Below are 24,001 nucleotides of genomic sequence, written 5' to 3'. Positions count from 1 at the left end.
GACTAAGGGTGGCAGCAACTAAAACTAGTATCCCTTCTCTTTGCAGGTCCTGCCGAGGTTGCCACTGCCCTGGTGACAGGAGTAGCTGAAACGGCTGCAGTGCAGACTGAAGAGTATGCATCCCCAGTGAGCGGAGGGTGGCCCGAGTGTCCTTTAGACCAGACAGTCTTGTGTCCATTTAGTCAGAAAACAGGCCAACTCCAACAAATGGGAGGTCCTGAATAGAGGCCTGCATCTCCTGGGACAGTCTACCACAGCCTCTAACTCTTGGGTCGCCTTAAAGTCCTTAAACATAAAGACCTTAAATTTGAGGAGGGAGTTCCACAAATTAAAATTAAAAGGCCTCAAAAGGGCCTGGTGGTTTGCCACCCGGAACTAGAGATTGGCCGTGGAATAAATTTTGCGTCCAAAAAGATCCAGTCTTTTGGCCTCCTTATGTTTGGCGGTGGAACTGGTCAGCCCCCGGTTGTCCTTTTTGTTGGCTGCTGACACGACCAATGACTGCGGGTGGATGTTTAAGTATTCAAAACCCTTTGCGGGGACAAAATACTTCATTTCTGCTCTCTTGGAAATGGGCGGGAATGAGAAGGGGGTATGCCAGGTGGTCTTAGGAATATTCAGGACCCCTTTGTACACCAGGAGTGCGACACGAGCACTAGTGGACACGGAGAGCACAATGAATAATGTGTCTAATTGCTCTGCCATTTCCTCCACCTTGAGCCCAAGTTGGTGGCCACCCAGCAGAGCACTGCTTGATGCTCTCTGAAGTCATCTGGTGGGCTAGCCAAGGAAGACCCTGCCACTGCCTCGTCCAGAAAGGAGGATGACTGGACTACCTGGGGAGGGCCCAAGATGTCTTCCCCTGCCGGGAAAGGCGGTCTCGGGGTGGGCATCTGTTCCTCCAGCGCAGTGCCCACTGGTGCGTCCTGCACCAAGCCCAGTGCTGTCGACGCGGACTGTGGTTCGTCCAATGTGGCGACCGAGGACTGGTAGGACTTGGGTATCAGCATAATGGGTATGCCCCAGGGGTTCCAATAGGGCCACTCTGTCAGTCACTGGCCCTGCTACCAGGTCTGCATCACCACAGCGGATGCACCTTCCAGAGTCCAGTTGCAATGCTGTGTAGGCGAAGGGCTGAATTCCCTCTCCATGCCAGATAAGTCCTCTTCCTCCAGAGATTATGGTAGGGCTGTCAAGGCTGGGGTATAGTAGCTAACCGTCGCCGAACGTGACCAGTGCCTGGAATGGTCCGGCCACAGCTGACAGTAGGGAGAGCAGCGCTGAGTTGGGGAGTATCCCTGAGGTTTTGGGGACAGTGACCATCAATGCTAAGACGACTGGTGTCTCTCTCTAGGCGAGTCCCAGTGTGAGTGGAGACCAGGAACGTGGTGCCAGAGACCTGTAGCAGTGAACTGATGACTTTGGCTGACATGGAGACCAATGGTGTGGCGACACAGGGCTCTGCCTTGGCTCCAGAGAACAGTGGCGCTCACTTGCCTTCTGGGAGGCCCTCACAGCAAGCCTGCCCTCGTGGGTAGCATTAGCCAGGTCCATCGTCGCATGCAGCACCAGCGAGAGCACTTGCTGCTCTCTGGGCACCAGGAGCTGAGAGGGCATTGACTGTGCCATCAGTCTGGGTCCCCTACCACTTCCTGGAGTCAATGGTGGGTCCCTTACAGGGGTAGTACAAACCAGGGCAGAGCCCCTTTGTGGCTCCAGTGTGGGCAAGCAACCCAAGCAGGGTCCTTTGGCCAATGCCCCTTGATCTGTCTTGCTCAGTGACAGGTCCCTCTTCTTGGGCACCAGCGAAGGGGAAGAGTGCCGAGAAGAGCCCAGTGCCGGAGGTGCGCTATGCACCGAAGCCAAAGCACTTGGTCCTGTGTCCAGCTGGCTGTGCAAAGATCGGCCTCCATGAGGAGGGCCCTCAAGTGAATGTTGCGTTCTTTCTGTGTCCTGGCACAAAAGTTCTTACAGATGTGACACTTTCTTTTATGTGGGATTCCCCCAGGCACTTCAAACAGCTGCTGTGCAGGTCAGAGCACAGCTTAAAACAGGAAACCTGGGCATGCCCTGCCTTGGGCAAAGTCCCTGCTGGGCTCCTAACTGACTAACTACAACACTTAACTACTTATTAATTAAACTAAACTATTTACAGCTATAGTGCAGAGGTCAAGTAGGAGAAAAAACGCTGAGCACTTGCAAAGCAAGGGAAAGAGGTGCTCCATGGGCAGTTCGAAAGAACTGAGAGGGCGTAGGGCGGGCAGCGCCTGATATATCAATGCATGAGTGCGGCACTCCAGAGGGCGCCACAGCCGACCCTACAGATACCACTAAGGCAAAAGTCTGACAACTGCACATGGGCGCGCACACACCTAAACTGGAATCGACATGAGTAAGCACTCAAAAAAAAATGTTAAACTCCTAATACAGAACTAGCACAAAATAAAAGCCAAAATAATTGATGCCGTTCATTGTAGACATGTACTACCAGATTTTAACACCTTTTCAGCATGAAGATATAGTAACTCCCAAAGACAGACCTTGCAAAATTGATTCCAGGCAGTACTCAAAGCAACCGTCAGTAGAAGATAATACGCTAGCTGTAGCCTTTGCATAAAGCTTTTTACTTAAAATTTTTTAAAAAGTTTCCTAACCCTTTCCAGTTACTTCTTGAGTACATCGTTTAAGAGCCAGACAACTTCTGCTTCAGGATGATCACTAAGTTCTTCAAATTACTGCCAACATTTCATGGATAATGTTCTAAGTTAACCTGTGGGGATGATGTGCTGGTTTCAAAAGAGTAAGTTCATGGAGGATAGGTCCATCAATGGCTATTAGCTAAGGTGGTCAGGGACAAAAATCCACGCTCTGGGTGTTCCTAAACCTCTGACTACCAGAAGCTGGGTGTGGACAGCAGGGGATGGATCACTCAACAATTGCTCTGTTCTGTTCATTCTTTCTGAAAAATGTGGCACCAGCCACTGTCAGAAGACAGAATACCGGACTAGATGGACCACAGGTCTGCCGCAGTATGGCCATTATGTTCTTATACAAGTACATGGTTTGATTTTCACCCACAGCTCCTAATCACATCAGAGCTTCATGGGAGCTCAGTGCCTCAGAAAGTGAGGCTGCTAATATAAGTACTTCCTCACAGATGTAGGTGTCTAATTTTAGGCTGGCAAAAAATGGGAAAGAAAGACTAGGAGGAAGTGCAAGGGTCCTAGAAAGGCTTTGGAGATGGGGTGAAGAAGGTAGACTAGAGTCTTGTTTGCATTAATGATGGCTGAAGTTTTCTACTTATAAAATTACATACTAGTCCAGATAACATCCAAAAAAGTACAATACTTAAAAACAAAAACAAAAAAAACCCAACAACTTCAAAAAAAACCCAGTGCTGGAGTCTGGAAACAAACTGATAAGGGATCCCAGTCAGTTCTCTGCTGCCACATAATCTATTCTACATAGTGGAGATGGGCAATTTGTGGCCTGGGGGCTGCAGCCAGCTTGCCAGAACATTTATTTGGCCTGTCCATAGGCAGGGTTGCAGCCCCAGAATTATTATTTTGTTTTAAGAGCTGATTACTGAGGACAGTATTTTAGTGAAGTTGATCATGCCTCATACTGCTCTACTTGGCTCCACTTTCCCTACACAGATTCCAACTCCACCCCACCCCACCCAGCTCCAGTTACTGCATTCCCATCAGCTGATTTGAGAGCTGAGAGCCAATCAGCTTCTGGCCAAACCTCCACCCCAGCAGTGGCAGGGCACACCTCCGCCAATGGGAGGAAGAAACCAGAGCTGGGTGGCATGGGATGAAACCAAAGCCTGTGTCAATGGGGAACAGAGCAAGAGTTCATAAGCTCAGTCACAATTACACTCACTGGCCCAACCACTTCTGTCATTCACATAGGGGAAGGGCACCACCCTATGTCATCCAGCTCTGGTTACTGCCTTGCCATTGGCTCTCTGCTCCCACAGCCAGATTGTGTACAATCCGCCTCCACTCCCAGCAGTGGGCAAGGCACACCTCTGCCAGTGGGGAGTTAGTAACCAGAGGTGGGTGGCTTAATGGCAGAGTGCCTTCACTGCGGGCATGATGGACGGATGGGTGGGCCAAATTTGAGTGGCACTGCGACACAACATGTGAGCTCCACCAAAGAGTGCAGGCAAAGTCTCAGAGCAGCAGAGGAAAAAAAAAAAAGTTAACAGGTTTTTATTTCCCGTTATTTTCATTTATTAAATCCCAGCTGTTTTGCACACTGGAAGGAAGGTTAGTGAAATATTTTTGTTTAAATTTTTTGGATTTAAGAGTGTTATAAGGGACTACTGTATTTAAGAACTCTTCAGTTTTACACTCAATACATGGTTTATTGTAAATTAACATGCTGTATGGTACCAAATGCAATATTTGTTATGCAGTATTGGCCTCTTAAAAAGATGTATGGCCTGCCAAAGGGTTTTAGTGGATTTAAAGCTGCCCATCCATGCTACATATGTTTATACCACACTCCTCACCATAGTATCTGAGTGACTAATCAAGGCAGCGTTTATTCCTTGACTGCATAACGCATATATTAAACACCACAAGAGATCATCATAATAATCTGACCACCTGCATAACACAAGCCAGAGAATCTCATCTAGTAATTCAAGTCTAATCACTTTTGGTTTCAACAACAGCATATTTTATAGGGAAATTTCAAATGACAGAGAATCCACCATCTTCCTGGGTCATTTATTCCAATGGTTAATGATCTGCCTGTAGCTGCTTCTTGCTTTCCAGGTTTCCCCACAAGAGGGAGTTAATTTGATTACAATGCACTGGAGACAAGCCACAGGAATCAGAGATAGTCTGGTAAACTAGGCTGCCTGCAGAACAATGCAGCAGTCCAAGGCCAGAAACCAGGAAAGAATATTCTGAGTGGGGCTAGAAAATGACAGGAGTCAAAACCTGGGAAGAAGAGCTGGGCCATCTTGAGAACCTACTGAAAACTCATCCTCAAAAATAAGAAATGGATTTTACATCAGAGTATTTTCATTTATGTGCCATAGCTGAGCAAGGATGGTGATGAAGGGTATTTCACAGTGACAGAATAAATTGGCCCTGTAATGGAATTTGGTCCTGTTATGCCTCAGAGTACAAAAAAAGGAACATGATGGACACAGAAATGCCATGTAATAATCCAAGAATAGTGACCTGTAATAATTTTATGAACACTGTGTGACCTGGTCAGTGAGGTGAAGTTACTGTATGGCAGTAATGTAGCCTGTCTCTGTATTTGCACTACCTTTCCTAGTACACATAGGAAGGCATTTTAGTGTTGCCAGGCCACATGAAACTTCACAAAGATTCTGATTTGTCAGGTTCAGAATATAACAGTCTCCATTTTAGTCCCAGGTATTTTTCGTAAAAGTCACGGACAGGTCACGAGCAGTAAACAAAAATTCATGGCCTGTGACCTGTCCATGACTTGTATTAAATACCACTTACTGAAACCTGTGTGCTTTTTTTTGGGGGGGGGGGGGGAAGAGAACGACCAGGGTGCTCTGGGGAGCGCTGCGGCTGAGAGCAGCATGTGGCCCAGCACCCCCACTGCTGGGGGTGAGGGAGAAGACGGACAACCACAGGCAGAGCTTGCAGGCTCCCTATCTGGCTCCGGGAAGTGGCCAGCATGTCCCTGCGGCCAATGGCAGCTGTGTGGGTGGTGCCTGCATGCAAAAGGAACATGCAGAGCCACCTGGCCACGCCTCCACCTAGTGGGTGAGGGAGGGACATGTTGCTTCAGGGGAGCCCCCCTGAGTTAAACACTGCCAAGAGTCCTCACCCTCTCCTGCACCCCAACCTGCTGCCTCAGCACTGAGCCCCCTTCCACACCCAGACTCCTGCTGCTGCTGGTGGGGGAGTGGCACAGTGGCCCAAGACTGCCCCAGCAGCAGTCAGTGCAGCTGGCCTGGGAGCCACCCAAGCTGTTCAGGCAGCCCCCAGGCCAGCCGCAACGGAATCCATGAGTTCCATGACAGACTCGCAGCCTTAATTATAACAGATTCATAAACCATAGAATATCAGGGTTGAAAGGGACCTCAGGAGGTCATCTAGTCCAACTCCCTGCTCAAAGCAGGACTAATCCCCAATTTTTGCCCCAGATCCCTAAATGGGCCCCTCAAGAACTTAACTCACAACTTTGGGTTTAGCAGGCCAATGCTCAAACCACTGAGCTATCCCTCCCAAGCACTTCAGAATGACTCACTCCAACCACGCGGAAAGTCAGCACAAAGAATGCCAAATGTTAACCTGTGGTACCCAGTGGACCCACATGCTTTAGTTCTGTTACTGACTGAGTCAGGAAGGGCTATGGGCATATGTAGATTATCCATGGCAAGACAGAGGACTCATTTGCAACACTGCCATCAAAGACCAGTAGTTTGGGAATGGGATTGGACTTAATACCCGCTATGGAGCAAGAGGGGATTGGAGTGAGTCTTGACCTTGGGGCGTTGCACATAGGCTGGCACAAAGATAAAACAGACTCATTCAATCCCCTCGTGTGCCAGCACCAAGACAAATCAGCAGATAGGTGGTTATCCCATGTGCTGGGGAGCATGAGCTATGTATCAACTTGGGCTTCAGCACCTGGGATAACCACCCATGTGCTGATTTCCCGCAGTGCTGGCCATAATGCTTTCTTCTTGGCATTGGGGAGTTTGCAGTCTTGAAACCTGAGGATGTAATGTTGCTATCTCTGGTTTCGGAGACAGAGGTCCTGGGAAACAATGGTGCCATTTTCTTTCTTCACCTCTCAGTCTAGAGGAAGAGGGCCTCAGAATCAAATCCGAGACTGTATTTGGCTCAAGCTATCCAGGCCTTCTCAGCACTGTATTCCATCTTCCTTACATCTGAAAGTTTGGCTATGAAACTGGGCCAGACTCCTAAATTAGTGACTAAACTAAATGGTAAAAGTCTTTCAATTAAGAGATGTCAAAAAGCAAAGGAATTTTATTTTTTTATTCCCACTTCTTGTTTAAGCAACTGGAAGTAAGATGCAGGTATCATAATCCCTTTATACAGTCTCACATAGCATGCTGAGTAGCTTGAGGCAATGGGGGAGGAGGGTCCTCCTAAGGTTGACCTTTCTCAGCGTGTTCTAGCTTGTGATCTGTGCAGTAATATCCCCAAGAACAGGAATCTGTGATGAATACTCAATTCACATTTCCCTACAAGTTTTTGTTTTAAGCTGTCTGCAAACTCAGGCAGACCCCCATTGCATCAGTTCACATTCTGTTCACTTTGGAATAGTTTCTTCACAATGGTAAGGGCAGGTGTGGTTTTTTTGTTTGTTTTTTGAAGGCGATATCATGGAATTGCATTCCAGAATTCGAATTAAGGGTGAGGTTCTATCCCAAATCCCAAGACATTCTGAAGTTCATGATAGCAACACACAAATGAAATAGATCCTTTGAACAGAAAATAGTATGGTTTGGTCGGAAGTATAAATCTGATGAGGTGACAGTAATTAATGACAAGTTATAAGGCAGGAGAGTTGGATCCTGCAACTTTTCTTTTTATTTTGGAAGCTGCAGAATTTTGTTTCCCTGTACCTCCCAAGAGTTCTTCCTCAACTCTGCTGAAACAATCATTGATAACAAAAGTTGTTGTGTTTGGGAACTACTTCCTTTTAAACCCTCTCCTCCAAAGTTATTCAGTAACATCTGAGTAGACTTCCCCTCACTCTACCGGACAGCAGCCTCACTGGCATATGATAAGAGTACAAAAACTGTGGAATGTCCTGCACTAATATCAGCTACATTAACCTAGGCTGTTTCACTGACATAATTCAGTTCAGCTTTAAATTACGTTGTTTAAAAATCAACTCGATTTAGGTTATGCTTGGAGCTGTCCAGTCACTATCTTCAATAACCTCTCCTCCTCCTCAAAGGAAGAGAGATTGGCTGAATAGTCAGCCAACATGCGCATATCAAGGGAAGGGTCTTTCAAGCAACAAATGAACCCTTGAGCACTTATGAAGAAAGAATATAATGCCTCAGGGAGAAGACTTTAGCCCACTGTTTCCATATAGAAGGCACATCATCCCCAATGGTCTTTACCAGCAGGGACACACTGGGCCATCTCACAGTCCACAAAGGAGACAGCAAAAAGAAAAGGAGTACTTAGAGACTAACAAATTTATTAGAGCATAAGCTTTCGTGAGCTACAGCTCACTTCATCGGATGCATTAACCAGTTGAACACCTCAATCTCTCCGGTCACTCGACCACAGACCCAAGAGTGGCCATACCTGTTTTTGAGGCTTTTTTGTTGATGTATGGCCACTCTTGGGTCTGTGGTCGAGTGACCGGAGAGATTGAGGTGTTCTCCAACTGGTTAATGCATCCGATGAAGTGAGCTGTAGCTCACGAAAGCTTATGCTCTAATAAATTTGTTAGTCTCTAAGGTGCCACAAGTACTCCTTTTCTTTTTGCGAATACAGACTGACACGGCTGCTACTCTGAAAAAAGGAGACAGCAGTTTCTGTATTGCTAAAGAATTTTACCCAATGGTGTTAGTGTATTTTTCAGATAAATTACTGACTGAAGTATGCTATTCAATGAACTCACACAATAAATTTCACAAGTCTGAAACAAACTAAGGCTACCTGGTAGAGGGGTTCTCATTACAGCCCAAATATGCATTTCTGCAATATTTTAATTTGACTTTTGTAGACCCACAAGAACATGCTAAAGTGAGAAGTCTTGTAGCTACAGAAAATTGCCTATCCACTTACAATAATAGACAATTAAAATAACTGCTGGAGTGACTCTTGCTTAGCTGCATTCGGCCACTCAGAAGATTTTTTTTTTTTTTAATTAAGACATTTCTATTCACCTCAACACAATTCTAACGCTTGCGAAACAGGTATGACAGTGACAACTTGAAAAGGTTCTAAAATTTGTTTAGCACCTCTCTAAAGACATACCTGAGCTGAATTTTTGTCTACATAAATGTGGATAACTCCTCCATGTTTGTTACATTCCTCAATAACATCATCCTTAATTTCTGTATCCCAACCAGCTTCTTCTTCACTGCAAAAGGAAAAATTCAAAAGTGAAAACAAGACCACGCCTAAAAAAAAAAAACTAATTTTCACACTAATTCCACTAATGTCAGAAACAAATGTGTAAAACGGAAAGAGACAGCACGTAACTTACGTTTGAGGGTTAAACATATTGGAAAGCTGGAAGCATTGTGTTGCAAGTGGTTGTACAGAAGCAGCTGCAGCCAATACTATTTAAAGAGAAAGTGACAAGTTTTTCTGTCATTGAAGGAAAAAGTCTTTTACACAGAGTTTAATTTATAAGCAAGGCTTTTTCTGTCTGTACTTCAAAATCATAGAACCACAGGACTGGAAGGGACCTCAAAAAGTCGTCCAGTCCAGTCCCCTATGCTGTGGCAGAACTAACTGAACATAGAATATCCCTGACAGATGTTTGTCCAACCTGTTTCATCATATTCAGTTACAACATTAATATTTTTTAATCAGATGCAGAAATCAAAGGCATAGAGAAGCGAAGTTACATACTTAAGATTAGACAAGAAATCTATGGCAGAACTGGAAATAGAACTCACTGTGTTCAGAACCACAGTTCTTGATAAACTCTCCCCACAAAACCAAAAACTTACTCTTACCTGACGGTAAGAGATTTGTTAAAATAATTCTTGGGAGCCACTCTGATTAATGTACCTAGACAGAGTTGGAACCCAGGCATCCCTACTCCCAGCCTCATACTTTAACTAAAAGACCAACGCTTCTAAATATAATTGTAATTACTATACCAACTTACAAGAAATCAAAACAAAGTGTCTGAAAGAGATGAAGTTAACTTGAAACCAATCAACTTCAAAACCTGAGTTAAAAGTAGATTCTTGTACTATACTTTCAAGCCTTCCCAGATAATTTCTTGTTTCACAATCATTTTCCTATATTTAAATGAATCTCCCCCTCTGAAGTATTATAGGAAACAGCAAGTAAAAATCTTAGACAGCAATAAGATTTTTTTTTAAACCTAATTGTCTCTAAAAACAAACTGGAATTCACTGACATTTGATGCATGTTAGAACATGAAAATATAGCCTGCCACTGGAATGCATGCAAAAGACAGAATCTCAGAACTGTCCCATTTAAAAACCAGTGCAGTTTAGAACTATTAAATCTATGCCTAAATTCAGTTATTCATGATTATATTAACCAATTTAAACAAAAACGTAAGTAATCGAGTATTTCTGAAAAGCTTGCATTCCCAAGCATTCCAGCAGGGAACTGCACATCCTGCAGCTCAATTTTAAGTAGAAGAGACAGTCTAATGTATAAACCAAATGACAGCTCCATATGGAAACAACAGCACCATTCACACTTATGGTGATAATGGAACCATGGACAGGCAATAACGAACTCTGAAAATTCATTAATATATTTAACTAGTTATACTATAGCAAAAATACAAAAAGTTGCAGTTTTCCTAAAAGGCAGGGTTAAATAGCAGTTTAGAAAGCTTTTCTGAGTAGTGAAAAGGGAGGATATGAACATTTTACCTGTAAGTTACTGAATGTTACAGTACTGCGCTAGGAATGATTATGTCACAGTTTGACTAAAACCCAGCAATCAGTAGCCTTTCAGAGTGGCTGACTTACAACAGCCAATTGAATAATTGCCCCATTATAAGTTGCTCTTTGAAGTTAATTAAAATTTACATTTTATTCAACATGAAAAAGGAGTAAAGAGTTCAGGTTATCATTTTGAGGGTTCAACTCCTTTCTAGGTCTGTGGAAGTTTTCAGATGAATAGTGGGGTTTTGTGACTTGCCCAAAGTCATATAATAAATTCATGATTTGTCTGGGAATAGAACCCAGGAATCCCAACTCCCAGTTCCCTTATTTAACCACCCCCTCTAAGATGTATAGCTAGAAAACGGTATTTAATTATTAATTTTTAACAAGAGTTGTCTTAATAGTGCAAGATTTAGGAGGTATCAGGAATACTAGGGTTAGGTGTTTTATATCTATATCTATATCTATATCTAGACAGTGATATATAAAACCAATAACTTAAAGTGTGTGTTTCCTATAGATACCAATAAAACAGTATTTCTTGGGTGCTGGAAGAACTTTGCACCAGAAGCATTTTACATCTGTGTAGAAAGAACCCACACTTGCAAACCCATTTGCCAACAGTAAATGTTAAATCCAACCGTACCTTCATTCTGCTGGGTAAGTCTGGTTTGCAAATCTAAAGAAAAAGAATGTATAGAAAATTAAATAAAAAACACTGAACACTAGATCGTAACTGCCCACCTAAATCTAGGTTGGGCAAGATCTTCATGCAGATACACAACACACCCAGTCTACTTCTTTATATTTCTTCAGATAGGAGAATAAAGATAACTTTGTTCCTTCTAATTTATCACATGGGAGGTGCTCAGATACTAGTGATTGGTAGGGCCTATAACTACCTAGACAAATATTCTCCGAAGAGGTAGTATTCAATTAATGGAGAGCAAAACAAACATGAATCTTCTTTGATCCACACACTTTCTTTACCATAATCTGTTCTATTTATCCTCTTGATAAAGAACAATTTGGACACCAAAGTAGTAGAGACAGCAGTTTTAACAAACAATATATACCAACTATTTCTGTACTAGTAGTTTTATCTTCATTAGCTGGAATCTTCAATGTAATTTAAAAAGAGGTTATCAATTTTCATTTAAAAAATACTAATAGAAGTTTCAGCTAGCAACCTTTTCTTATAACAGAAGTCAATGCTGAACTATTACTTTAGTGCTTTCCAAGTTCAAAATAGTTTGAAAATATCTAAATAAGCCTCGAGGCATAGTTATCCATTTTATAAATGGGGGAATTGAGGCAGAGGTAACATGACTAAGCATCATTAAGGAGTGCAATGTCATTGCCAGGATTAAATTTGACGTTCAACCTACGCCTCTTTAAATCAGCAGGAATGGTGAACTGTGGGCTGCAAGTGATGTAAATATAACTTCTAGCTTTCTTCCTCCTGCCCAGATCTTCCATTAATTCACACAAACACACACAGGGAATTGTAATACTTTAAATGGGTGAGAATGGACATTTCAGAGGAGGGTGCATGAAATCTCAGATCTTGTTTTATTTTGTTGACTAGTCAGACACTTCACTATCTCCTCATGGGACAGTTTTTGTACACCTAATTATTTATGTCCTATATCTGAAACTGGTCTATTGCAATAGGTGTTTGGGGATAGGTGACCAGAACTCAACACAGTGGTCTAGGAGAGGGATTTATACGACTAGCATTTTCTGGATTAAATTTGCTCTTCCAATTTATAACCAGATGTAGTGCACTCATTTCCTCTACAGTCTGTCCTCATCGATACAAATATTCACTATAGGCCCATGTACTGATTAATATATTGTTTGTACATAAAAATGAGACTAGAATTAGGCTCTGAGTAGTTCTGAGGATGTGTGTGTACTGTAGTTGGCTTTATGTTGAAAGTGCAAAAAGATTTTAAGAGGTGAGGCATCCAAGTGTGTAGTTATGACACTTGTGTGAACAAAGACTGTTTTCCTGGAGTTTTAGCGATTTCATTAATTGGAAATGCAATGGAACAACCTTAATTTTGTTTTAAGTAAAAAAGAAACCAAGGAATTCCCAGGTTTCTAAATATAGATCAATGAAGATATTCACATGACAGCTATCAGGATTGATCTGTACTATTCTTCCTGTGTCCTAGTGTCCACTGTAAAGTCCTACTCCCTTTGTGATCCCTCCCGCAGCTTCTCACTGCACTGGCATCCCTTCACAATGTCCCTTACAGCACAAACCAGTTACTTGCCCAAAGCCCCAATGAAGATTAGGTCCTCATTGGTGCTGGAAGCTGTACACACCCCACTTAGGAGACCACCCAAAGGACACAAACGAAGGATTGAGGGATAGAGTAATATGCAAGTAAGTGAACATGGCAACTGGCAGTTTTGTTATGTTTTTTGCTTTTAATATAACTATTTTAATGGTAACAGATTGGATGGGGGAAAAACAGGAATGGAGATAAGAGTAAGGGAACAGAAAAAGTAAGGGGGAAATGGACAGTCACAGTTCCTCATCTGCTTAGCCATGATGAGCAGGCAGCGTTTTCTTGATATCGCAAGTGAGTCTTGAGGAGGAGCAAGTTGAAAGGTGATATGGTAGTAGCTCTTATCTGCAAGTCTTCTCATTTGACTGAGAAACTCACTGGGTGGTAAAAGGCAGGATGTAGATGAAATGAAGTTAGATGTCACCAATGCAGTAAGTTACTAGATCATTAGGTAGGGCAAAGTTAAGTTGTGAAGAGTCTTAAAGATAAAGAAAAGCATATGTATGATGTGGAGTTGAAAGGGGAAGATAATGGAGGGTCCTAAAGAGGACTGATGTGGCCAGAGCAATGAGTCAGAAAGATGACCTTAGCAACGTTTTGTATGGATTTTTCAAGAGTAAGGTTGTAGTAAGTCAGTGCTAGACAAGAGGAGGTTGCAAATGTCAAGATATAAAATAGAAGCCCGGTGTTGAGAGATTTACATGCTCGGATGGAGAAGATAGATATGATCTTTGAAGTGAAACACCCAAGAAACTAGAGATTTAGTCATGACTTGCATGTGCAAACCTAGAGGTTAGTCGAAGACATCCAGGTTACAGACTTGAGAAGGTGGCACGATAGTATGATTGTATACCATGAGAGAGCTCAATAGCTCAGTTTGGGACTTGTTGACTTTAAACCCTGCAACTGATATCCATGAACAGGAAATGTCAAAGCATGACTATGGTAATACCACATTAATAGGATACTATTGATCTGTGCCTAACAGCACAAAAAACAAGTTGTTTCTCCACTCCTCTCACGAGGGAGGCAGTGAGGACTCGGATTACTAAGAATTATCTAATCTGTACAATGCGCTAGTAAGCATACTACAGTATATTTGCAAAACAGTGCAAACTGAACCACATCAAAATAAATGAATACATTGTGATACGTTATCCTTACTTGTTTGTTTGTAGATTTGCAGAATTCAATAATGCACCACGACTGGGAGCTCTGCTGTGAACTACTATAGTTCTAATGTTAAATCACAAGATATAAAATGTTTTCACCTCCCTTGAAGATATAAGCATGCTAAAAAAACCATGCCAAAATAAATGGATCATCAAATTCTTACCTGCCACAGCACCAAATGCTAAAGATCCACTCATCTGCAGAGCCTGTTGTGCAGCTGGGGGAATCTGCAAACCAGTACCTGTGACAGAAAGTACTAGTCTGAATTCTTCACTTGGTAAGTAGTCTAGGAATAGAAAGCTTAAGAAATCTTAGCGTTCTCAACATTAAAGGAAATACTTCCTACTAAGTTAACTCCAATATATTCACATATAACCTATATTACCACACTTACCCTCTGCAAGTCTTGCCATCAACTGTAGACGACCAGTTGTTCCCAAGTCAATTCCAGTCCTTTCCAGTTCATCACTGTCCAAAAATGAACTAGCACTGGAAGCATCAGTGCGTTCTGTTACATGACCTACTTTCATTGGCCTGCCAGCTAGCTCAAATCCATTTAGTTGTTCCAAGGCTTTTTTGGCACACTCTGAATCTGAGAACTGTAAAATTATACATGGTCAGTGTCTAGCACAGTTCACAAGATACCTTCTATCAAATGTATTATCTATAAGAATATATATATATTTGAGACGCCTTTAACTTTAAAGAAGCAACTTAGGGATTTTTTTGTTGGCATATCTATTCAATTTTTTAATGCTTATCTTCTGTTCTAAGCATCTATTCCATAAATTAAAAATCCCAACATAAATCAAGGCCATGGCTTCAGCTTTCCTCCAGTGAGTTGTCAGGCCTATGATGAAGTCACTTGGGTCATGCCCTTGTCTTATGATCTCAATTACTTTAGCATGCTTTACATGTAGTTATGGGCCAATCAAAGCTTCAGGCAGTGCAGCATGCGGCTGCATGTCTACTTAGTCAGGTGTTAGCCATAGAATGCACATGTAACAGTTACGTAGTTGTGGTGATTCCCCCCATCTGTTTCCATATACAATAATCCAAACTGGGCTAACAGCTGAGAGCTCTTTAATCTCCAATTTGTTAATTAACCATCTGTGATGCCACCAATCCAGGATTGGAAGGCAGACTAAAGAGACATGCCCCAAGGGTTGGGATTGTCTAAAGTGAATAAAATATTTCTAACATACAGATCTGTGTCGAGGAGCTGGAACACAAAGAGCTAGCTCATCCTTGGAGAAAAGCAATCTGGTTATACAAAGTCTTTTTTGTTTAAATCACATAGAAACCATCTGAAGAAGTCTTCTAATCTCAGTTTAAACCTCTGACTCTGAGCAGTTTGTTTCTGCCTGAACTCTGAAATGCCGATGTTCAAATCGGTTGGATTTTGGGTCACCAACCTAACCCACAACTCTGCTAAATTACAAGTCAAAATCTTACCGTAATAAATCCATATCCTTTGGAGCGTCCAGTTTCACTATCCATCATCAGCTGAATGCTTTCAATCTAAAAAATGAAAAAAATTAGACTATCAAACATTACATCCCATAAAGACAAATAAGCAGTTCAATTTAGCCTCCTCCCACACAAGTTTTTTGAATACATCGCAAGTTACCAAACAAAAACTTAAAACAGCTGGTATAAACACATGGTCCATAAAGGAGCTTAAAAACTGTTGCTGGAAGTTTTTTTAACTCAAAAAAGGTGGAGCTGGTAAAAGCATTTACATTAGCATAAAGGTAACTTGTAATTTACTAAAAGTGAGACATGAAGGGTCCTCTGTTGAGTGCACCAAAACAGCCTCAGGTATGTTCAATTTATTTTTATGGATTATTTTAGACTCCTCAGCCAGCCAATGGCTTCCACTCAGATGTGACCTCTTAGCACATACTATGATAGCACAGCTATCATCAATTGCCGATTGTTACATCAACTCAGATACAAGCAATTGCAATTTTGTACAATGTATCAAATTATAAAATGATGAGAGTCTAGTAGGAGCTAAACTAAAAAAAAAAAAAGTATAAACATTGGAAGTCATATCCTTGCCTGCTGCTATTTTGGGCAATGAACAGAATTTCACAAGTTTCTGAATTGTTGAAAAAAACAAAACAAAACTATTTGCAAATAATCTGTAACCATAAAAATGTTAGATTGTTATACATCCGTAAAAGAAGATGATTTTAAAAACCCATATCTAAATCTACAATCCATTTTCTTAAGTCTTTCTTGAAGACTTCAACCCTATCACCTCCTGGCCTATACTATTCCTCTGACCAAACCTTGATCAGGATAAAACAAAACAGATTCAAACACAATTAACAATTTCTTGCAGTTCTCTGAAGGATATTCTTTTAACATGGCTGCAACTTAATCATAGAATCATAGACTTTAGACGATCATAATGGTCCCTTCTGACCTTAGTCTAACCTCCTGCACAATGCAGGCCACAGAATCTCACCCACCCACTTCTGTAACAAACCCCTAACCTATGTTTGAGCTACTGAAGTCCTCAAATTGTGTTTAAAAGACTTCAAAGTGCAGAGAATCTTCCAGCAAGTGACCCGTGCCCCATGCCGCAGAGGAAGGCAAAAAACCCCCAGGGCCTCTTCCAATCTGCCCTGGAGGAAAATTCCTTCCCAACCCCAAATACGGTGATCAGCTAAACCCTAAGCATTTAGGAAAGACTCACCAGCCAGACCCCCAGGAAAAAATTCTCTGTAGTAACTCAGATCCCAACCCATCTAACATCCCATCACAGGCCATCGGGCATATCTACTGCTAGCAGTTGAAGGTCAATTGATTGCCAAAATTAGGCTATCCATCATATCATCCCCTCCATAAATTTATTAAGCTTAGTCTTGAAGCCAGATATGTCTTTTGCCCCCACTTCTTCCCTTGGAAGGCTGTTCCAGAACTTCACTCCTCTGATGTTTAGAAACCTTAACTTAAGGGAATATATGTACTCAGATTTTATTTAATAGGCACTTGACTAGTTATGGAAAAAGTTAGAGGTAAAGCGTTCCACCAAGTAGTAAATACAAGCAGTACACAAAAATGATTTTTGAGAAGCTAGATAAGCAGAGATGGAAGTGGGTTGCAAATTACATTCATTTAGTCTTTTTAAAAAATACAGCACTCAGACTGTACTAGACTATTGCAGACATCTCTAAGAATAGTTATACACATGCCCATCTGTAACTTTAATTTGTGTGCGCGCAAAGGGACACATTTTAACAGTTTCATTATATAATCCATGCAATACACTAGTTAGCTTAGTGTTATCCAAAGATTTAGCCCATATTTGGACATTACAAGGAGTTTAACTATAAGGGTATGGTTATGAATTAGTATGCAATGAAAACAAATGACTTTTTTTGCCCAGAGTACCCATAATTTCAAATTCTATATTTTACTTGTTAATTTCAATAATTTGTTTTAATTTCCTTTACTCTGCATTAGCAAGAACCTTTCCTAGAAAGGATTATTATGTTATATGGGTTGCTATTACAAAAACTACTCTGAAGAGATATGTTCAGTTTGAAAGAGTTAAAAATAGAGTGTGAAGTCTCATTCGTTACACTTCCCTGGGAATTTCTGCCATGTTCTGTTTTAGGATTAAGAAAAAGGAAGATTGGTTGATACCTGGCGAGACACATGATCAAAAGGTGAATTTATGGTGGGAGATACTAAAGCATGTTTGTATTACAAGAGGAAGGATCAGAGGAGAAAAGTGAGTAGGGATGAAAATGGTGGCAAGGAAGATCAGAAGACAGGATGAAAGCTGGAAGCAGTAACAGGAGGAGATCTCAGTTTCACTGTTGACAGAAAAGGCAGGAGAAGTAAACGGAAGTGAGAGGAGGTCCCATCAGATTTCTAAAATTTTCTTTTGGAAAAAGTCAGCAAGATCCAGAGCAGAGAGGGAGAAAGGAGCAGGAAGTGGCGGAGAAGAGGGAAGTGGCAAAAAGCTATCCAGGGTTGTCCGGACAGATACCTGATCTGGGGGGGGAAGGGTCAGGGATCATAGACTGTTGGTCACAAATAAGAGTCTCTGGTTCAGATAAAGCTTAGGCTTAGTATTACTTCTGCTGGTATTTGATTTTGTTGGACATGTATCTTGCTGGAGATTTATGGAGTGAAAAGTTGTCTTTCCCTTTTAGGGGAGAATACACAACTCTTGGGGCCAGGATGGAGGAGACAAATGGAGCCCAAGAATACATCATTCAAGCTGTTAGCGGCAATGCAGAAAGCATCAGAAGAGATTTATGTATACAGCTTTTAGAAACTGTCGAGTAGGTGGCTGACTAGCTATTCGTGAGCTACTGAATGGCTTGTTTGGTATGTACAGGAGGTAGATTGTTGCAACAATTTGAGATTCCACAGCTCAAAGGATCTTCCTGACTACCTCCTCAACCTGATCCAAAAAATCAAAGGGAAACATTTGCCTCAAAGGGGAGGCAATCAGAAGATCTGATAAACCATAGCTAGTTTTTTAAATACACAGAATTCCTTAAACATTAAAATGTGTCACCTAATCTTAGCTTGACAGGTTAGTCCCTGAATTCAGCTCTCCACATCACACCTACCTGTTCAATAAAAACGGTTGAGTATTATTGAAAATATCTTAATTTTAATACAAAATCCCTCATTTGTTTTCAGATGTAATCAGAATACTTAACCCCTACTGGATTCATAAACATGCACATACATATGAGAACAGAAAGAGAAAACTTTTTGTAGATGTGGAATTTATATTCAATCAGGATGCCCTTTTAGTCCTTTGCATTTATTATATGAAACAGGATCTAAAATAAGAATAATCGCAACATGCACTTCATAACACCTCTGTCATCAATAAGAACTCACCCGACCAAATGGTTCAAAGATTCCACGAAGCATATCTTCAGTTATGTTGAAGTGTAATGATCCTACATACAGTCTCATGGGCCCAGCACTGCCTTTCTGTAGGTTATTGGCCATTGCTGCTGCTCTGTTTTTCTCTGCCTAGGGAGAACAAAATTTCCATTGTCTGTAAGAGCCTAAGTAAAAATCTACTAAATCTAGTAAACTCACTAAAAAGTGGAAGCTCTAACTCTCAGTAAAAATGGCTTGTATATAGACTAACTTTAATAACTTTAATGCTATGAAAAGTCTATGCTCTTGAATAGAGTTATGCAACTAGAAATATGTCTCAAATGGAATGAATGAAATGATGTATATTATTGGTTTCTCTAGTAAATAGAATGCAGCTTGCTTATTAAATATGCACGACTTCGAAATATAGGATATGTACTATTGTATAAGTCAGTTAACAGCCTAAATTCCCTTCTTAACCTGAATTCCCTCATTTACCCTCTAATTTCACTCTGTATTGATTTGTCTAGTTTTATTTCGACTCAGTTTTCTGTGCCTGGCAATATTTATTAAAACTGAAGCAACCACTTCAGTTAAGGTTACAGAAATATGTTTCAACTGTAACTCAATTTTCAGCTACTCAACCATAAAAAACAGGTGAAACAAGAATGGAGTCCAGCCATCCCATTCTCTGGCCTTTAGTGTGATTCGTGCTATCCTTAATATAATTAACAGTAACAATATTAGTACAACTTAGGCATAAATATGGAGAAATCAATTTTGAAATGGAATATGTGTATTTCTGCAAATTAAGCAAGTCTCGCCGAAATGAACAGTGCTTCAAGGATGTGTAGATTACCTCTTGGTCAAGCAGCAGATGCTGCAGTATAAATGTTACATCATTCTATGACTAGTATACAACCAACCACAACTTACTTGCGATGCTTGTACTATGATTGGTACTCCCAGAACACGCTGTCCAGTTAGTCCTATTGCGAGAGGCACTGAACTAACATCAACAAATTCTACATAAGCAATTCCCTTGGAACGTCTTGAATTTCTATCAGAGATCATCCGCACATCACGAACCTACAAGAATGAAAATCTCAGATTTATCATTAATCTCTATTTGGCGCAATTAACTTTTATATAGTTACTAAGGGACTTCATGAATATGTACAGGAAGATAGCTATTGTTTGATTCAATATTAGATGCTTAATGATTTCATAACTGTGTAATAACTCTACAGACTAGATACACAGTCACATTATCTTCTAAACTAACATATCCCAAAAAAAGTTAGCTTCACGAAAGTCATCTTTTGACTGACAATTTTGACATAAAACTGAAGGTAGTAAGGAAAAAGGGTTGTAAATTCCAGTTTGTCAAAGTTGTTGCATCACTACAAATTTTCTAACAGTTCACCAGAAGGGGCTACCATATTAAAAAGGGACCTAAACTTAAAATTCCATCTGATGCTGCAGACCCACATGCAAAGATAAAATCTTACTTCTTATTGCAACAATACATAGAATCATAGAAGGTTAGGGTTGGAAGGGACCTCAGGAGGTCATCTAGTCCAACCCCCGGCTCAAAGCAGGGCCAATCCCCAATTTTTGCCCAAGACCCCTAAATGGCCCCTTCAAGGATTGAACTCAACCCTGGGTTTAGCAGGCCAATGCTCAAACCACTGAGCTATCCCTCCCCCGAAAGGGACATGGAGGACCTAATCAGAATTACTTCCATTGCATTGGTCACTGGAGAAATGTAGGACAAAGGCAAGTCCCCCATGAGTTGAAGCTTTGATTTTGCAAACCAGTCCGGACATAAAACTCTTCACTAAATATGAATTCTACGTGCAGAGGATCTGCAATAGGAGGCCACAATTTTGTAGAGGGCTTCAATATTGGAAATGTCTCTGATACTGCACACAAACAATATTTATATGCTCATTTAACCCATCCTCAATTACCTTTCCTACAGTAGAGAAAAATTCTTCCAAGTCTCTTGGCCGAATTCTTGCAGCCAACTGCATACAAAACACTGTTCGAGCATCTCTCTCTTCAGGGGTCAAATTATCAATTGGCTCTCTGCAAAAAAAAAAAAAAAAAAAAAAAAAAAAAGAGAAACTTGGTTCTGATTTAAGGCAACTCACAGTTTGGGCAAATGCAGAATTTTATGTCATTTAAGCCTGACAAGAAGCCAAAACATGTACATAACTTTTTTAAAAGTTTGAGCCAAGATTTAAAAAGAGAACCTAAATGTAGTCCTTTAAAATTATATTCACAAGTAGTACCACACAAGTATCTCCACTAACTTTAAAGGGAGGTGCTTAGCACTTTGTTAACAAACAAGTGGCTTTTTTTTTTTTAAGTTTATATTGCTAGAAGACTCAACCACATCAGGGCCCCATTGTGACAGGGCATCGCACAAACACTGTAAACTCTTTGGAGGTTTGTCACTTTACTATATAAAAGACAATATGCAAAAGACAGAAGGTAAGTGGGGGGAGTGAAGAAACAGGTAACAAAATAGGATATTTTGTCACAGACTGTTCATTTTTAAAGACATCCAGAAACAATAGTCACAACAACAACTAGGGACCTAATTTTATGCAATTATTTTTAAAGACACACAAGTGATTACAGCCAAGATTTCAGAGAATAAGAGTCCTAGCTGGCTGCGTGGCCATTTTACACAAGTACACTGACTATGATTGTTGAATCAATAAGTAATGCCAACATGTCCATACACAGAAAGTCCCGATTGTTTAAACTTAGTCATTTGATATTTTAGTTTCAGCATTTGTTACCACCAAAAATGTAAAAAAATCCAAAAGATGCAAAGAGTAGAAGTTCTAACAAAACAATCAAGTAAACTGCTAACTGAATCATTACTATATAATTGAATAATTACTGTAGTCACTTGTCCTAGCAGCACTGTTTTAGTAGCAGGGAACATGTCAAAGTGCAGCATGTATTAGGGCTGCACCATTTTTTTTATTTAAAAAAAAAAAAACCCTTAGATTCTGAAGAATATGACTATGCCAAATAGACCCCATACATTATACAGGACAGATCTAGCCCAGATCATGGGTGTCCGACACCCACATATTAATCTGACTTTCCACACTGGAGTTGAACTTTCAGTACCACATTCAGTGAAACTAAGGGTGTGGAATTTAGGATTTAACACCACAGGGTGTAAGAAAATAAATATTTAGGCTACGTATGAGGAAAATCTTCCTGACAGTGAAATATGTTAGACTGGGAAACAGTCACTCAGTTTCATTGCGTTACATACAGTAACATACTGTAGATAAAAGTCACACACTTGCAAGTTGATGGACTGGATGACCAAAGTAGTATTTTTCCATCTCAGATTCTATAAATGAGACTCATGAGAAAAAGTGAGCCAATTTCAATTGGGTAAACTATAACCTAATTCAAATAGTCTTAAATATGAAAAGGCAGGATTTATGCATAACAATTTTGCAACAGTGAACAAGGTGTTAACAGTAACTGAATTTATTAAATTTTATGGATATTCCTTCAGCAGAAAAACCAATATAGATTTCCCCCCCCGCCCTCCCTTCCATGCCAAGCACTATGGATACCTATATTGATCAGACAGACAGATTTGGACACTGGCAATCCTAAATCTAGCTTGCACAGAACATAATTGTGCAGTTCAAGATGCAGCAGCATCTCACATGACATTCAGCATAACAAGATTAATTACAAGCTAAGAAATAGTAGTGTGAAAATAGCTACCTAACAGGGCTCTTGTCTTTTCTGAATGGACTTTTGCTTCTGGAGCGCCGTCTGCTGTAAACATTAAAAAAATACTTACTACATTATCAAAAAAAGTACAAAGTAGCTTAATTTTTAGTACAGACACTTAACTAGCCACAAAAATAGAAAACTCAGAAACCTTAATTTGATGCTGTGAGGCAGACCAATCTTCCCTCTGATAGCACTGTTGAATTTTGGACCAGAACTAAGGTTAAAAACAAAGAAGAGCTTGTTATAAATCCAATACACGACTAGGAAAAATATAGTATCCTGCCAACCTAATGCTTACTGACGTCCCTGTTTTTTAATTGTTATATGGGCACAAATACAGTCCAAGACAAGTAGTGCTAACTCAAGAATATTAGTTTGACACAAATTATAAGAAAAGGTTATCATTTATTCATTCCAAGGATCCTCTATTTTCCTATACTTATTTTAATACTATTTCTGCATATACATATATGTAATCAGAGGCTTTAACGCACATTAAGCGAAACTGTGAGCCAACTTCTTAAATAAACATCTCTTGTTAACTAAAGATATTCTCATCTACCATTAGCTACACCATGCCACCAAGTGGCAATGATGCAGCTCAGGCAAAATGCTATCATCCACAAAGATCACAGATTCAAAAACTGATTAGAAAACAAACTTTGAAAAAAATATGCTCCATTGCTTGCAAACAGCTTTTTCATGTAACAGGTAGTCCTTAGCTACCATCTAGGTATCTTCCTTCTGGAATAGTTTTGTCCATTTTTTTCTACATACCTCTGTTTACTTCCTGCTTTGTGCACCAGCATCAGCGATGTCAGCAAAGCTCTGGGAATACAGTTTGTTAGTTAACGCCTGATGCAAGTTTGTTAGTTAACGCCTGATGCAAGCCCAGCAGGAAGAGGGTAGTTCATTTTTTTTTTTTAATGGATCCCATAAAAAAGTTTTTTTAGAAGCAACAGCAATAAACTTAAGAACCTGTACCCTACTGGAAACTATCATCCATTTATTTAAGTGTTAAAGCTTCAACTTGACCTGTTTTAACTACTAAGTGTCTTTTACTAGAACTTTAATAGATAATTTCCTTTCATCCTAATCCTAACTAAAGTTATATTCTGACTTTATGCTACTTGTTCTTCTATAAATTTTTAGTTCAATTTAATCAAAGTATAGGCTATTTGCTTGTAGTTTAGAACAAAAACAAAATTACTATAGTAACAAACATTATTTCAATTGTTCTCCTTACTGCCTTGTAAACTGCAACATTACT

At 40.4% G+C, this 24,001-nt stretch overlaps 1 protein-coding gene across 7 annotated transcripts in view; it reads right to left on the bottom strand.

Moving 5' to 3' along the window:
• The window catches only part of RBM39 (RNA binding motif protein 39), a 49,702-nt gene that overhangs the window by 4,308 nt on the left and 21,393 nt on the right, over positions 1-24,001 (bottom strand). For 4 of the 7 annotated variants that reach the window (XM_038369114.2, XM_043496252.1, XM_043496256.1 and 1 more), the window contains 11 exons: positions 22,880-22,945; positions 22,720-22,773; positions 20,919-21,036; positions 19,882-20,034; positions 18,958-19,095; positions 15,532-15,597; positions 14,471-14,675; positions 14,240-14,317; positions 11,250-11,282; positions 9,208-9,283; positions 8,976-9,081 (listed from right to left, as the gene is read on the bottom strand). In XM_038369114.2, the coding sequence (XP_038225042.1) occupies positions 8,976-9,081; positions 9,208-9,283; positions 11,250-11,282; positions 14,240-14,317; positions 14,471-14,675; positions 15,532-15,597; positions 18,958-19,095; positions 19,882-20,034; positions 20,919-21,036; positions 22,720-22,773; positions 22,880-22,945 (1,093 nt within the window). The remainder of the gene's footprint in view (positions 1-8,975; positions 9,082-9,207; positions 9,284-11,249; positions 11,283-14,239; positions 14,318-14,470; positions 14,676-15,531; positions 15,598-18,957; positions 19,096-19,881; positions 20,035-20,918; positions 21,037-22,719; positions 22,774-22,879; positions 22,946-24,001) is intronic. The other 3 variants (XM_038369115.2, XM_043496253.1, XM_043496254.1) reach the window with 2 other exon arrangements.

The sequence above is a fragment of the Dermochelys coriacea genome, chromosome 13 (genome assembly GCF_009764565.3).
Source record: "Dermochelys coriacea isolate rDerCor1 chromosome 13, rDerCor1.pri.v4, whole genome shotgun sequence".
NCBI lineage: Eukaryota > Metazoa > Chordata > Testudines > Dermochelyidae > Dermochelys > Dermochelys coriacea.
The sequence above is the reverse complement of the archived record's forward strand: the minus strand, read 5'-3'. Positions and strand labels throughout refer to the sequence as shown.